At 35.1% G+C, this 15,250-nt stretch overlaps 1 protein-coding gene across 1 annotated transcript in view; it reads left to right on the plus strand.

Moving 5' to 3' along the window:
- PTH2R (parathyroid hormone 2 receptor) overlaps positions 1-15,250 on the plus strand; it is a 103,424-nt gene that overhangs the window by 54,641 nt on the left and 33,533 nt on the right. The window contains exons 8-9 of the mRNA XM_008583743.1: positions 4,399-4,459; positions 12,768-12,834. Coding sequence (XP_008581965.1) covers positions 4,399-4,459; positions 12,768-12,834 — 128 coding nt within the window. The remainder of the gene's footprint in view (positions 1-4,398; positions 4,460-12,767; positions 12,835-15,250) is intronic.

Below are 15,250 nucleotides of genomic sequence, written 5' to 3' on the forward strand. Positions count from 1 at the left end.
CTGGAGATTAACAATTGCAGATCTCAATTACTATTTTAATATTAATATTATGAGATGGTTAGCATAGGAAAAAAAAAATTACTAAGTGTAAAAGTTTAAGACTAAATTTGAAGGTTTTTTTTCCCCTATAAGAATATTCCTTTGCCTGTTTTGCCTTAATATTTTTTTTAACATTTGAAATGTAAATAAAGAATATTGAATTTCCTGCTAGCTAATTAATAACCTTTAAGAAGACAAAGGGTCAATTTACTGTTACACTTCATATATTATGAAATAATAATCGTCACAAATAAAGTTTTATTTCTGAAGGCAGCTCCTTTGTTTTAGGACTCTCCCTTATCTTTGACTAGCAGTGAGTGACTAAAAATAAAAAAGATACATTTACTTTTTAAGGGCACTTTGGAAATTTCCTTGACAGTTTTTGGTAGGTTGCTTTCAAATCATAATTGTATCTGTGCACCCGCATAATTACTATAAATTGGTAAAGGTGTGGATAGAAAATTCAATAATGAATGTAGACGTTTGTCTGAGTTATATTTTATTTTTAAAATTTCTACATCATTGGTCAAATTCGTAATAAATTCTTTTTTCTTATTGATTGACTTGATAGCTAACTGGTTCTGGCCTTCTCATCAACTCTTTAACTGAGCTATATCACTCAGTCTGTTCCTCTTTAAAGTCAGGAGTTTGTGCCACTGAAACCCAGGAAACTAGTTTTCAAATCTTTCCATGAAAAAGAGAATAAAAAATAGTCAAGGTTCCATGAGCTTCTCTGCAAGTATGGGTTTCTTACCTTCCTGGACAAGTTTTATTAATTTATCCCCAAAAATTCTGGCATGGGAGTATCAACTACAACAGATAGCACCATTGCTTGAAATCTTCTTTTTGTGGAATAATTTAAGAACATACATGAAAGCAAGTAGGATTTTCATGGAAGCTCATTGTGAAAGCATATTACATGCAACATTATGCTCACTTAATTAGCTAAAATCCAGAACAGTAATAACCAGTCTTTATAGAGTTATGGTTCTATAGCAAGTCTATTTTCTGACTCTCTCCTTGCAACTTCATTCTCTAAAAATTCTCTTCTCTAGGGCATATATAATGAAAAGAATAGTAATATTCTTTTAAGACTATCTCTCTGCTCCTAAAACATATATATACAAATCAGTTTGATTAATAGATTGTTTTTCTCTTATCTCAACACCGAGTTGATTTAAAAATATTATTTTTATATCTGACTCACTTTTCTAAATTCATTCTCCAAATGGTCAAAAACATTATAGCTGGTTTGCAGGATCCTTTTCTAGAGTAATCGATAGATAATCCAATTTCATACTTTCTCCCAATGGTGTGATTTATTGGCTTCATTAGAGAAGAGAGCTTGCTTGGATTTCTTTAGCTCGATGAATACTCAGAAATCTATTACATTGTAGTGATGTGTGGAGTTACATTATTTACATTGATTTTGATGATTTTTAACAATAAATTGGAAAGGAAGGAAATTACAATCTGAAGAGGAACAGATGTGACCTTTACTAAATTGAAGACAAATATTTTAAATGATGGTTTTTAACACATTTTTATCACAAAACAAGATTTATAAAGTAATAAGGAAAATACTATTGATGACTGCTTTTTTTCTTTCAACCAATCACATTCTTAACTTTCTCTATCCTTGCCTCAATTTTCCCATAAATAAGGCACTTTATTCTCAGTTTTACTTTATCTACATTTTTCCCCAATATTTAAATTCTTTATTTAAAAATGTCAGTCCTCTTTATTCTCATTGAATGTGGTAATTTACCTCAGTATTAGCAACCATCCTTAATTTCTAACTATCAGATGAGATGCCAGTATGTAGTTATTATCATATAAAAGTACCTATCCTGGTAAATATCATGTAGTTACATCTTTGTTGCCAAGTTTTCACATAGAATATTTTCATGTTCTATGTTCTATGGTTCTGTTATCTCTGTATAAAATGATCTCAATCCATCAGCCATTTTTTGGATCATGTAGTTACATCTTTGTTGCCAAGTTTTCACATAGAATATTTTCATGTTCTATGTTCTGTGGTTCTGTTATCTCTGTATAAAATGATCTCAATCCATCAGCCATTTTTTGGTCACCCATTTGGCAGTGAATATAGTTTAGTCCCACACATGGGAAGCATGTAGTATGACCTGTTATGTTATTTTATTTGTCTGTTTGCCCATACTGATCATATGTATTATACTCAAAATTTTTAATTTATAAAACCTGTTCTTCACAAATCATATTATGCTAGCATGTTTTATAAAAATAACTCAACTTTCAGTAAATGCATGTATTGAATAACACTTAAATTTACATTAAGTTTACTTAAGTTAACATTTAGGTTTAAAATAGCATTTAAATTTCAAATATTTTTTTCCTGTATTTTTGTGCTCTAAGTTATATAGTAATGTGAGACTAAGATTGGTGATAGGAAACTCTTAAAGACCTCAAAGTGGTTCTTTATTCTCCCATGGTTGTCTCTATGCTAGTCTTGTGAATAAGGGTCTTTTAAGACTGTGAGAAAAGCAATTTCATTAAGCCATGGTGGCTGATATAAGATATTTGATATAATTATTATCTAAAACATATTGCCCACTCAAGCATGATTAATCAGTATTATATAGAACATCATTTAGGAAATTTCCGATCAGGAGTTGTAAAAGCAGAGATACAGATCTGAAAATGAGAAAATGTGAAAGTTTTGATCAAAGACAAACACTTTTTGCATACAGCCAAGAGAGCAGAACAGCAAAGGGATCTATTTCAGGCCTTTTCTAACCACCCTATTAGAAGCAGCTTCCCCGTTACACAGTATCATTCTTGTTTTTTCTTCATAGCACTAATTGATAATGGAAGTTATTTTTATTAATTTTGCTTCCCTCACCAGAGTTTCAGGAAAACAAGGATATTGTTTATTTCTTAATTGTTTTATCTTCTGAGACTACAGTAGTCCTTAACATATAAATAGGCACTTTATAAATGCTTAATGGATGAATAGTTGGATGGATGGATGGATGGATGGATGGATGGATGGATGGATAGACAGACAGAATATACAAGCTGAGCCTAAGAAATAACCAGAACTAAGTAGGTCTATTTTGAGAAAATTTTCCTAGAACACAGAATTTGAGAAGATTAAAAAAGAATTATATAGAAGTGATAAATAAAATTGGAACATAGAATCATAAATTCAAAAGCCATATAGGCAGGCTGAGGTTAAATTCAGCTAGTTAGATGGTTACTGAGGACACTGAAGAAATTCTCTTTTATGGTTTCAACTTATTTTTATCTTTTTCTGAAACTTATCTTCATCTGAGCCTATTTCTTTGTTCACTTTATTGCTAGGAAAGAATACCTGAAAAATTACAAATGTGGTTTTTAAAAGGTAGAGAATTTAATATCATGCTCAATAAAAAATGTAAGCTAGATTAAAATGGGTTTTTTTTCTCCCTTTGTAAATTGCTTCCTAGCATCTGTAGTTTTTTCATTATGGTCTCTGTATATCTTTTATTTAACCTCTTTCATAAAGGCCACATAACGAAAAGTCATCTATTAAGTCTTTCAGTCCCCTATTGCAGTGTTCCAGAAAAGTTATGGTTTATGAATTTTTTGTGTGTGATGTCAGAATCAACTGTAACATGAACTAAACAGTCAACCTTTACTGGGTGGGGGGGCAGAGGAAGGACTTGTGGAAAGTGAGTATAATGGATTTGATGTTGCAAGCCCAGAAGGGGTTTATCATTTCTGAAGGACAAATATTACATGCTGAAATCCTCAAACTAACATAGTGGTTACCCTTTGTTAAGCTATTAACACAGGCAAATGCTTCTGTCTTGAGCCAATATGAGCCCCCAAAAGGAAGAGGATGAACTGGTAAAAACTTCTTGATTTTATAACTTATTGTGTGTAGCCTTTCTCTATATTCCACTTTTAGAATGAAAAAGTTCTAGTTTTTTAAAAGAACAGCATTCCTCATCTTCTCATGAGTCCCTATTGTTGTTTCATGCTTTGAAAACATGTGGCTGTCAGGGTGGCAAGAATCAAAGTCAAGTACACCAACCACTGCCTACTCTTGGCCCTGGGAGCTTCCGTCCCCTCCAAATATGGCCTGACCCTACATCCCTCTGCTGAAAATTGGACCAACCTCTGTCTTCAGAATTTCAGGAACGATAACATCAATGTTTTCACTCTTTTTCTGAAATTGACAGGATGAAAATGAAGTGGATTTTTCTTGTTCACATACCAGCATCTTTCATGTCTGTTTTTCTCCCTCAAATGGTATATTTTTCTATGTGGTGAATATAAGAAAAGCCCTAATCTCAAAAGAAATATGGTGTCTGAATCCCTTTCTGATTACAGGGTTTCCAGCAGCATTTGTTGCAGCCTGGGCTGTGGCACGAGCTACTCTGGCTGATGCAAGGTGAGTAAAAAAGAAGAGGTAGACAGAGAGCCTCAGATTTGCTCAAGACTCAGACTTCCTGCTTGGAATTCACACCTGCTGCTGTTCTTGGTGCCACCGCCTTTACAGATGTCATGTGTAGTGGTGCCTCTGACACATTACCAGCAAGCTATCTATCCCAGAGGTCATAGAAAGAAAGACTCACAGACCAGATTAAGATGCTTGAGCGCCATGGTTTATAAAATCAACTTATACTGTGAGAATCAAGGGGAAAGAGTTGGGTAAGGGAACACACTTAGGATATAGTGCAAGCAGCTGAAACAACCACTCTACCCGAGTCCTGGGGTGGGCAATGTCCACACTTCCTGTCTTTCTCTCTCTGCCACATCAGCTCCCCCCAATGGTGCAGTTATGAGAACTGGACATGAAATTACAGCAAGGAGACCCAAAAGGTACAATAGGTACCCAGGACCAATGACACACACTTGCTCTCTCAGAGAGAGACAGGGGCAAGTACGATAGCCACAGCTGTAGCTTCTCAATTAGCCTGTTGAGTAGCTTGGGCTTTATTTGCGTTCTTTGGACAAAGGACATGTGGGAATGGGTTTCACCAGTCAGTGGCTGAATTAAGACTTCAAGAATATCGAGCACTTCCTGTGTATCAGGGATATTTTGTGTCTCTTGTATATTTAGTACATCATGAATGTTTAGTACCCAGTTGCCTCATAGATCGTTAGTCCCTATGTTTAACACACATGTACTCTACTTACTAATCACTTCTCTATATTTCATGCAAGCTAGGGTTTCATCTGTCCCATTTGTTTTCTTATATTCTATATCAAAATTAAATATTTTTAAATAATAAAGCAAATGCACATTCTAACTGTGAATCATTAAGATCTTCCAGGCAGCATGTGGTTAGTTTAAAGTAGCATTTAAAATCACAGGGAAAAAAATACTGGGGGGATGGTAACAAACCTTTTCTTTAGCTTTTGACAGACCTGAGTTCAAATCTTGGTTTAGATGCTGCTAATTTTGGGACCATGGGAAAGACATGCGACTTCTTTGTGTATCAGTTTCTCATTTACAGAACAAAGATAATAGTGTAAAAATGGGGTTGATACATACACAACAGCGCAGTGCTTAGCAGATGGAGGCATTGAATGGGAGCTTGAGGAGGAGGAGCTCAGCTGCAGGCATCTCACAGGCCTGTTTTGCCACTTCTTGGTTCTGTTACCTGACCTCTCTGAGCCTCAGTTTTCTTGTCTATCAAATGCAAAACTACTACTCTTTGCAGGGTTGTTGTAAGAGTAAATGGGATAGTGCATGTCAAACACTTAATGCAGAGTTTGGAATAGACTGGTAGTTAGTGCTAAATACTCACTAGCAAGTATTATTTCTTTAATTGTTTCATTAATTTGTACTTGCAGGTACTTAAAGTAACATTTTTGTTGTTATTGTATTAGAAAGGAGGACTCATTCTTCCATTAATCCTAGCTTACGATATTTTAATTTTTATACTGTCAAGCTGATGGAGTCCTGATTCTGCCAAAGTTAGGGCTTAATGCCCAACAATGCCATATTTTAATTTTTATACTGTCAAGCTGATGGAGTCCTGATTCTGCCAAAGTTAGGGCTTAAAAATTAGGCTGGAGAAGAGATGATGGTGAGACGTTCAGACCCACAATGGCTGCCACCTTAGCATTCTTGGTCTTTGTTCAGTGATAATGACAGCAAATTTGCATTTTACAAAGATTATTTACCAGGACGTGGGGGAAAATTGGAGGAAAGTAATAATAAAAACAGTAGCTAGCACTTTTGAATGCTGACCACATTTCAGGTACTTTCTAATTTTTTAAATATTAAATTAATTAAACCTCATATCAGCTCTATGAGATGGAGACCAGAGAAGTTGTGCCAAGGTGGCACAGCCATAAGTGGTAGAGAAGGCATTTGATCTGAGGCAGTGGGGCTCCAGAGGCACTCAATAAATGCTTATGGGCAGATGAGATGTTTCTATTGAGATAAGTGGCATTTTTATGATCTGTGGAGAAGAGTAGAGGGAATCCTTTTACAATATCACTGACGGATGCTCACTTTTCAGTTGATTTAACAAATTTGGTAAGGAGAAGTGCACAGTGGACAATGACCATTGAACACTGGACAGTTTTCTTTTATTTTCACTATATCAATCCTTTGTCCTTCTACCACTTGTACTTTTTTCTGTTCCCTAAATCAGAAATAGCTTATCACCTTCCATGGGCTTTTCAACAATTCACATTTTTTTTTTTGTTGAGATATAAGGTCATGCTTGTGTATTTGTATTGTATGTATACATACAGTGTTGTCAACTAGCACATGTTTTTCCCATTTACATGATAAAATTAAATATATTTCTATTTCATGGTGATCAGAAAGGAAAACCGTAACTTCAAGTGCTCTGCCTCTTCAGTATGTTTGAAATCTACTGTTCCATCATATAAAATCTTCCTTATCAAATTCCGGTATCGGTTAGTATGAATTTTATATAATTATCCCTTTCTTGCATATCATCTTATTTCTCTTGATGTGCATGTGTAACTATCTCATTTTTTCCAGTAAACTATGGATTCTAAATGGGCATGAGTGAAATTCTCTGTTTTGCAATAGAGAACTCTCCAATGCTTGTTGATCAATTCTTATGGATCCATTTGGCCATTTTTCTCCATTTACTAAGTATCTATTGAGCAAGGATAAAGTTTGACTTAATACAAGTTGTAAGTTGTTAGGAAATGTGGTTTTTCTTTCATTTGTGAGTCATGGCAGTTTCCCTCAGCCTCAGTCTTCTTATCTGTAAAATGAGAATAATATTCTTGGACATGATTAAGGTTGTGAGTCTGTGTCTGATTTGAGAATCAGATGAGAGCCATTATGAAAGGACTTTGTAATCTCCAACTTCTGGACAAACATTAAATATTATTACTTTCAGTATGGGTAGGGAATCAGTAATTTTTAAGGTGTGATTATTATATACAAATAGAAAAAAATTCTTGACAGTCCCTCTCCTGTTGTTCCTCATAAATGTATGACATTGTAAGTCACTCTTTACTTCTGTCTGTTCCACACACCTCCATGGCTGCCTGCAGCGCAGGCTGTCTGGTAAATGCTTGTAGTTAGCTCATGTGGACTTTGGGCAGAGCCCCCCTGTTGTCTGTGTTTCTCTTTAGGGGCTATATGATGAATGCACCCTGAAGCATTCATTTTTTCATACTATTTCTATTTTTAGTAATGATGAGTCAAAGAAAGAAAAGGAGAAAGTGGAAAAGCATTCAGGCACCTGTTCTTTGCTCTCGCGGTCAAGCTTATTATTACTGGGCCGAACTGTATTTCCCTCCCCAAAATTCATATGTTAAAGCCCTACCCCCCAATGTAACTGTATTTGGAGATAGGGCCTATTAGGAAGTCATTAAGGTTAAGTGAGGTCATAAGAGTGGGGCCCTGCTATGATAGGATTAGTGTCCTTATAAGAAGAGATACCAGAGAGCTTACTGTCTCTCTTGTTCCACGCATACAAAGAAGAGGTCATGTGAGCACACAGCGAGATGGAGGCTGCCTGCAACCAGGAAGAGAGGCCTCACCAGAAATGGACTGTGCTGGCACCTGATCCCAGACTTCTAGCCTACAGACTGTGGGAAAATAAATGTGTGTTGTTTAAGCCACCCAATCTGTGGTATTTCGTTATGGTAGCCTGAGGCTGCCTGCAACCAGGAAGAGAGGCCTCACCAGAAATGGACTGTGCTGGCACCTGATCCTAGACTTCTAGCCTACAGACTGTGGGAAAATAAATGTGTGTTGTTTAAGCCACCCAATCTGTGGTATTTCGTTATGGTAGCCTGAACAGACTAATACACTTATGACAAATGAAAAGGCGATTTAAAGAGAGACAGTTATGTAGCAATGCTGAGCATTCTTTTATGTTAACAGAATTTAATTTATTATCCACAGATTGTGTACATTTCATGATAGAAATTCTCTTTTTGTTAGCTCCTGGGAGACTTTTAAAAATTTGAGCCAATATGTTTGTTTTGAGATACTAGGTATTTCCTTAAGAAATTATTTTGTCTACTATGCATTGAAAAAAATGCCAGAGTATGTGAGCACCTGAACTCTATAAAGAATTCACTTTCTCAGTCCGAACTCTGAGGAGTCATTGTCTTTGGGTGCAGCTTTCCTACCACCTGCTATAAAGGTCTCATTCAAAATCAGTTTCCCTCAGTTCTAAAACTTACTGGCTTTGCATTTTTACTTGCTCTTATCCCTTTATGCTATTTGAATTTGTTAACAGCTGAGGGACATTGTTATTTACATTGTTATCATTATTGCTGTGTTCACATAGTGATATTGGAAATCTCAGAGAAAACTTGCAGCATCTGCTATATGATTTCCAGGAGAGAGAGGCTGTCAGTAAAGAGATACTAATTAATGCCACAATAGTCATATTCTGAGATCTATAACTGTATAAACTAGATTTGGAATTTTAGAGATGGAAGGACCTAAGGCATTTTATGGTCCAATCCTCTCATTTTATCGATAAATAAAATGAGACCCAGAGACATGAGACATTCTCAAAGCTTACAGCCAGCCTTGTGCAGAATTCTGACTCATTCATCCATGTAACAGATATTCCAGGCCTTCAGCACAAAAAGAAAACAAATATGTTTACAACATATTTTATATTGAATTAGATAGTTTTCTTAGTCATCTTGTTTTCTTTCTTAAAGATCATAAACTAAACCTTAAAACCTTAAAAATCATAAGTATTTTCACTGAAAAAATAAGAAATAAAAGTTTATTATTTTTGAGGCAGAGAATCCATTGAACACATATGTTGAAAAATATTGCTCCCAAACAGTTGAATTAATGTAAAAAATTAAATATGAAATATGTTAGATTATGTGACTCCTCTGTGCAAAACATTTTGCTTTCTTCCTACCTTACTCATAATAAAGTCTTGAATTCTATAGTGCCCTAATCTTGGATAGGTGGGCGGGGGTTCATTTTACATTTGATTTTGCATATAAAATTAAACTTATTACTGTTTATCTGACATGATTTCAAGATTGCCCAATTCAATTTCTCATGAAATTTGGCTTTACTGTAGACAGAAAGTTCTTGTGGGTTTTCTTGGATGTAATCTGACCTACATAGAGTGCCATATCATGAAGCTCTGGTGGAGCAATCAGACTTTGAGCACCTCCATAGGACAGACAGGGTCTACATGAACCCATGTCTCTTACATTTGACTCAACTTTTTCTGATCTGGCCTTTCAAAGCTAGAACTCTGATTTTCTCTGTATCTTCTTCATTCAGTGATAAGAAGATCAGATCCTGTTTTTAAAAATAGCCTAAACTCTACTGAATATACAAAGAAAGTTTCTTCCAGTTATAAATTCTATTGACAGTGTTTTTCGAGTAAGGTAGGCTAAGATAATTTAGAAGTTTGGGTTAGACAAATGAAATTTAAAAATGAGTAATTTTGTTTCTCTTTCCTTTTACTTACAAAAGCAAAACACCTTACAAGATACCTGCTACCTTCTCCCTGACTCATTCAAGGGAGATAAGAGATGCCAATGAATGGGGAAGGAAATTCATAACTCTTTTGTTATATTTTTGTTTCACCATCCAGCAAGAAATGCGGGGCCTGCAATGGAAAGGACCAAGAAAAGATTCTCTCTGACATTCCTAAGACACCTGCATAGGCTCTTGGGGCCAGGCCCCTTATGCCTGTGCCTCCTCTCTTACTGGTTGTGAGTTGTGGTGCGAATGCAGTATTCAGTCAATACAATTAATTATCTGGATCCCTCTGGCAGAACAGTGCATCCGTTTCCAGCCCTATCAGTAGGAAGTTCTACTTGCTCGTCAGATCTTTGTGCCTCATGCTTCACCATTCAGAACTACATTTCCTACAGTGTTAAAATTTATTTTAAAAAATCTGAACAGAGGGTAGTTTCCAGGCCATATTAATGAACACAGAGTGAGCTGGGGCATTGGAGAATTAATTAAAAACAAGGATTAATAGCATTTTCTTTAAAAAGTCTGAAGTCTCAGTTTCTTTTCTTAAATCAAGGGGCAAATTTGAAACTTTGACACTGAAAACCATCAAAGTCATGTTTTTCATGTTCTTAGAGGTAGCTGGTTTTGACCCACATCCGAGTACAAGTATTATGCAGAGCTAGAATTGTATTATTGAATCCCAGTGTGTTAGAAGACACCATGCAGAAATGTCCTTGAGGCAAAGAAAGAAGATTGTGAAGATTTTAGCAAATGTCAAAAACTGAAAAAAAATTAATGGAATCCAAGAGCCTTGTAGGTAGTGAATCAATGTTAAATTTATATTCACAAAATATATGCCACCTTCCTTTTAGTTGAAAGCTTTTTTAGGGTAGTGTGGAACACATTCTGCATGTCTCAGTAACAACTCTTTTCTGGTTGAATAAGGTGAAAAATAGATGCGTGTAAATAATGCTAGGAAATGTTCAATAATATGCAAATATAAAATTTCTGTGTCTTAGTCTTCTATGTTATTTAGATTTCAAGTTCATTGACTATGCAGATTTCAGTTTGATTGAATCAGAATTACACTCTGGTGTGGGGTCCGGTTGTTTTAACTGTAGTACATTCTCCTAATGAAATGCTGTGCTACTGAACTCTCTTGGAGCTGATATGGAAAGCCATTGAAAAAAATACTTTGAAAAGGGAAAAGCAAATTATATAACAGTGTATACATTTCTTTGTAAAAGAGGCGAAATAAGAATAAGACATCTGTATTTCTTTATATATGCATAAAGAAACATTGGAAGCATATACATTAAGGTAATAGAAGATGTTATCTATAAGGAAGAGGAATGGGGCAGAGGTAAACAGGAACATGGGGAGACTGAGACATCTCAATGTCTGTCTTTTTATATAGTTTGATTTTTGAAATGAGAATGTATTGTTTATACATAAAAATTAAACTTTAAAAAGAAGATATAGTTATTAGATATGTACTGAGAATGTTTTGCCTTTAAGGAATAGTTGAAATAGCATTTCATTATCCATAACTTGCTCATTAATAAAAGTAACTCCTTGATAAGTTTATCATCTGGAAGTGTCATTTTATCCCCCAAATTTCTTTATAAGATGTCATTTACTGTTGCTACAATCAATGACGAGTTTTGTCTAAGGACAAAGAAACTGAAGGCTTTTTATTTATGTATCTTTAATTAAAAATAAAAACTGTTTAAAGTGCTACATAAAAGTTTCAAGTAGAACTAGTTTTCTTTTTATCAACCCCGTGTTCTTTATTTTTTACCAGTATAAACCAGATTGGGTAAGGTTGAGTCAAACTTACTTTGGATTCAATTCATGTCAATTCAATCCAACAAATATTTATTGACTACTTAGGCTCTGTTCGAGGCACTTGCAAAATATCAGAACACAAAACAACAGTGATCCCTGCCCATGTAGGACTTAAATTCTAGTTGGGTGTGAGGGAAGCAGAAAATAAATATAATAAATAGGTAAATTATATAGAATTTTTGTTAAATACTGTTAAAAACAACCTTTTTGAAATTTAAAGATAAAATCATGGATCTTATACCAATATAAAATGAACAGTTGTCAAAGATTTTTTAAAACTCATTAATGAGGGAATTAGTAAGATGTTATAATTGGCTCAAGGGAGAGATCAAAGACCCATATGTTTATATTCAGTAAAATGAATACCGAAAATTTACAAATAAATGCAAAAACTTGTCAATATTTACAGGACGTAAGTCAACTGCATTCCGCTGAGCACAGCTAATTTTCATTTCTATGGACAAGAATTATTTGCACTCAGTTTTCTACTGCACTTCTGTGGAGAAGACTGATTTGCATTATTGTTAGTGTTCTACAATTTAAGGAGTTATAAAATAGAGTTACTGTCATTTCTGAGAGAGGACTTCATCAAGTTTTAATTATTATGGCTCATTTCAATAATAATAAAAGTAAAGTATCAATTGCGCCGCATTTAGAAGACTATAATTTTCTTGTGGCACTGGAAATGTGGTTTTTACTCTTGTCACTGTGAAAGTGATTCAGCAATATTTATAATACTACTTATCTGCAAGGGGTAGCTAACGGTATGGATCCAGGACCCATTACATGTTTTTTCCACTTGTTTGGGTGTTTTACGGTAAGATATTTTCATCTATTTGTTTCTTAATCAGAAGCTTGAGACTGGAGTTTTTGGTAAAACTTAAAATGTTACTTAATTTTCACTACCTATTTGCCAATTTATTCATGAAAGTTCTTTTTCATATTTCAGGTGCTGGGAACTTAGTGCTGGAGACATCAAGTGGATTTATCAAGTCCCGATCTTAGCAGCTATTGGGGTAAGTTTAAAAGCTTCTATACAGTTTAAAAAAAGATGAAAAATTAAACTCCTTCTAAAACCTAGAGAAAGTTTGTCACTTTATTCTGCAATAGATTTGGGAATCTCTCATATGTACAGCAAAAGCTGTTGGGAGGCTCTTGTTCGTCAAGTGGATTTATCAAGTCCCGATCTTAGCAGCTATTGGGGTAAGTTTAAAAGCTTCTATATAGTTTAAAAAAAGATGAAAAATTAAACTCCTTCTAAAACCCAGAGAAAGTTTGTCACTTTATTCTGCAATAGATTTGGGAATCTCTCATATGTACAGCAAAAGCTGTTGGGAGGCTCTTGTTCATGGCTGACAGTGAGACCCCTGCAGAAAGCACTTTAATCAGCTGGTGCTTGGAGACAATTGTGAGATTTCAAAATATCTATGAACATTTATGTTTAGGCAATTGGAAGGCCCTAAATCTCTTTCTCTTTTCATCCATTATTTTATATCTCCACTCTAACCTTTTGATCACTTGGTAGTAGGTCGGGGTGGTGGGGAGGGGAAAATGGAATAGCAGGAGAACAGAGAAATTACTGAAAAATGGTAGTATGATCCATTATAAAGCATTGCCTAAAGCTTTTATTTGGCATACTTTTTCCAAGGATAACTCTTTGGATTTCTGCAGAAGCCTAATAGGTAATAGGGAAAAAGACTAGAGTTGGCAATGCATACTGTACTGGACCTTGTCTGCCTGTAATATTTCAAATGTGTATTGCATCTGTGTTGCAAAGGAAAGCAAAACTGCACGCTTCCTTGTGTCTAACAAAACTCACCAAAATGTTTGCTGCTAGTTTTCCTTGAAGACTGTAGAACATCAGCTTCTCTGAGGTTTGATGAAGAAATTATACCACTTTGTGTTTTCCTGGTGTTCATGTATGTGATACAAGATTACAAGCATCTTAAAAGCAGGACTAATGTCCCAAAGCTAAATGTGGAATCTATTAAAACCCAAGGGATCCTTGCAAAATTATTAGGAATTGAAGCAAAGGACAGTGGAGAAAAATAAATTATAGGGCATTTTTCATTGAAAAAATTGATTTTTATCCAAAGCTTTGTTGTTTGTTTACAGATCTAAGTTACTCACAATATCAACAATGGGTGAGAAGTTTATTTGCTGAAGTTTCTAAGTTACAGTGTAAAACAGCAAAGTCAGGTGATTGAGAGCTTCTAAAAGATTCACCATGTGGTGAGGGAGAACTAGAAATGATGGTACACTCAATAAATTTCTAAAAAAAACTTAGGGGGAAGGTCATTTTCATCTTCTTGAACTAAAATTATGAGTTCATGAGCTTCAGAGCAAGAATTCTTAAATACTTTTCCAATATTACAATGAACATTTTGAAGTTCACTGAACCTCAAATATCTCAGAAGAGATTCAAGAACACCTTTCTGTTCATTGAGAGTTACCTTTTTGTTTCATTATTACAATTCAGGATTATCACAATTCCCTTGAAGCTTTTAATTTACTCATATCTACTAATGTATCTGAAAGTTTTCATAAAATGTCAAGATTTGGATTTGAAATCAATATCCCACTTATTTTTTTTAATCAATAATTTAGAGAAGGTTGAATTATGGAAGAGAAAAACTAAAAAGGCAAGTGAAAAACTAAGTAAAGAAAAAAACAGAATTACAAAGAAAAACTGCAAAGTAGAGTTTGCAAAAAAATAAAGGAAATACCTTGAGAAATAAGGAGATGCACCTCAAGAATAAAGAGCTCCCACGTCAGATTTGTCTCTTCTGGCAGAAAGAATGTGGAAGGCCCCATGTGGATAATTGCATCGGAGATGTGTAACACCAGATGGTAGGATTGCCAGTGGCAGCAGTTCAGACGATCAATTTAAAGCTCTCACTGAAATCCTGGAAATCCAGGAGTTTGAAAATACACAGTAAACACAAGTTAATAAGTTTTAAAACTTCGATTCCAAGAAGAGTGATTATTTTATGTAGAATCTTAAAGACCAGAGCTTTATATGCAAGATTGGCTTTCAGAAAAAAAAATAAGGCATCTAATATCAACTTTGGGAGTAGATGGGGATTAATAAACACAAAATCCTGAGCAAAGAGAGCCATGATTAAAGGGGAAATTCGTTATTTAGTCTTATTATGGGTTGGGGGTGTATGACAGCATCTTGGAGTGTCTGAACCGAAGTTGTATGTGAGACAGTGTCAGGAGCTGAGACTGCAAAGGGGGCAGGGACCATACCCTGAAGTGTTCACATGCTTTCTAAAGAATTGAAACCTCATCGCACAAGTGGAGACAGAGGTTTTCACGCTGGAGAGTGATGGAATCACGTTCCTCGTTCAGAAAGATCCAGGGCTTGGCGAGACTGGCGGTGGGACAACCAGATAATAATGGGTGCCTGCTGGGTGGGAGTTTACGTCC

This window comes from Galeopterus variegatus, unplaced genomic scaffold, assembly GCF_000696425.1.
Source record: "Galeopterus variegatus unplaced genomic scaffold, G_variegatus-3.0.2 Scaffold3021, whole genome shotgun sequence".
Lineage (NCBI taxonomy): Eukaryota > Metazoa > Chordata > Mammalia > Dermoptera > Cynocephalidae > Galeopterus > Galeopterus variegatus.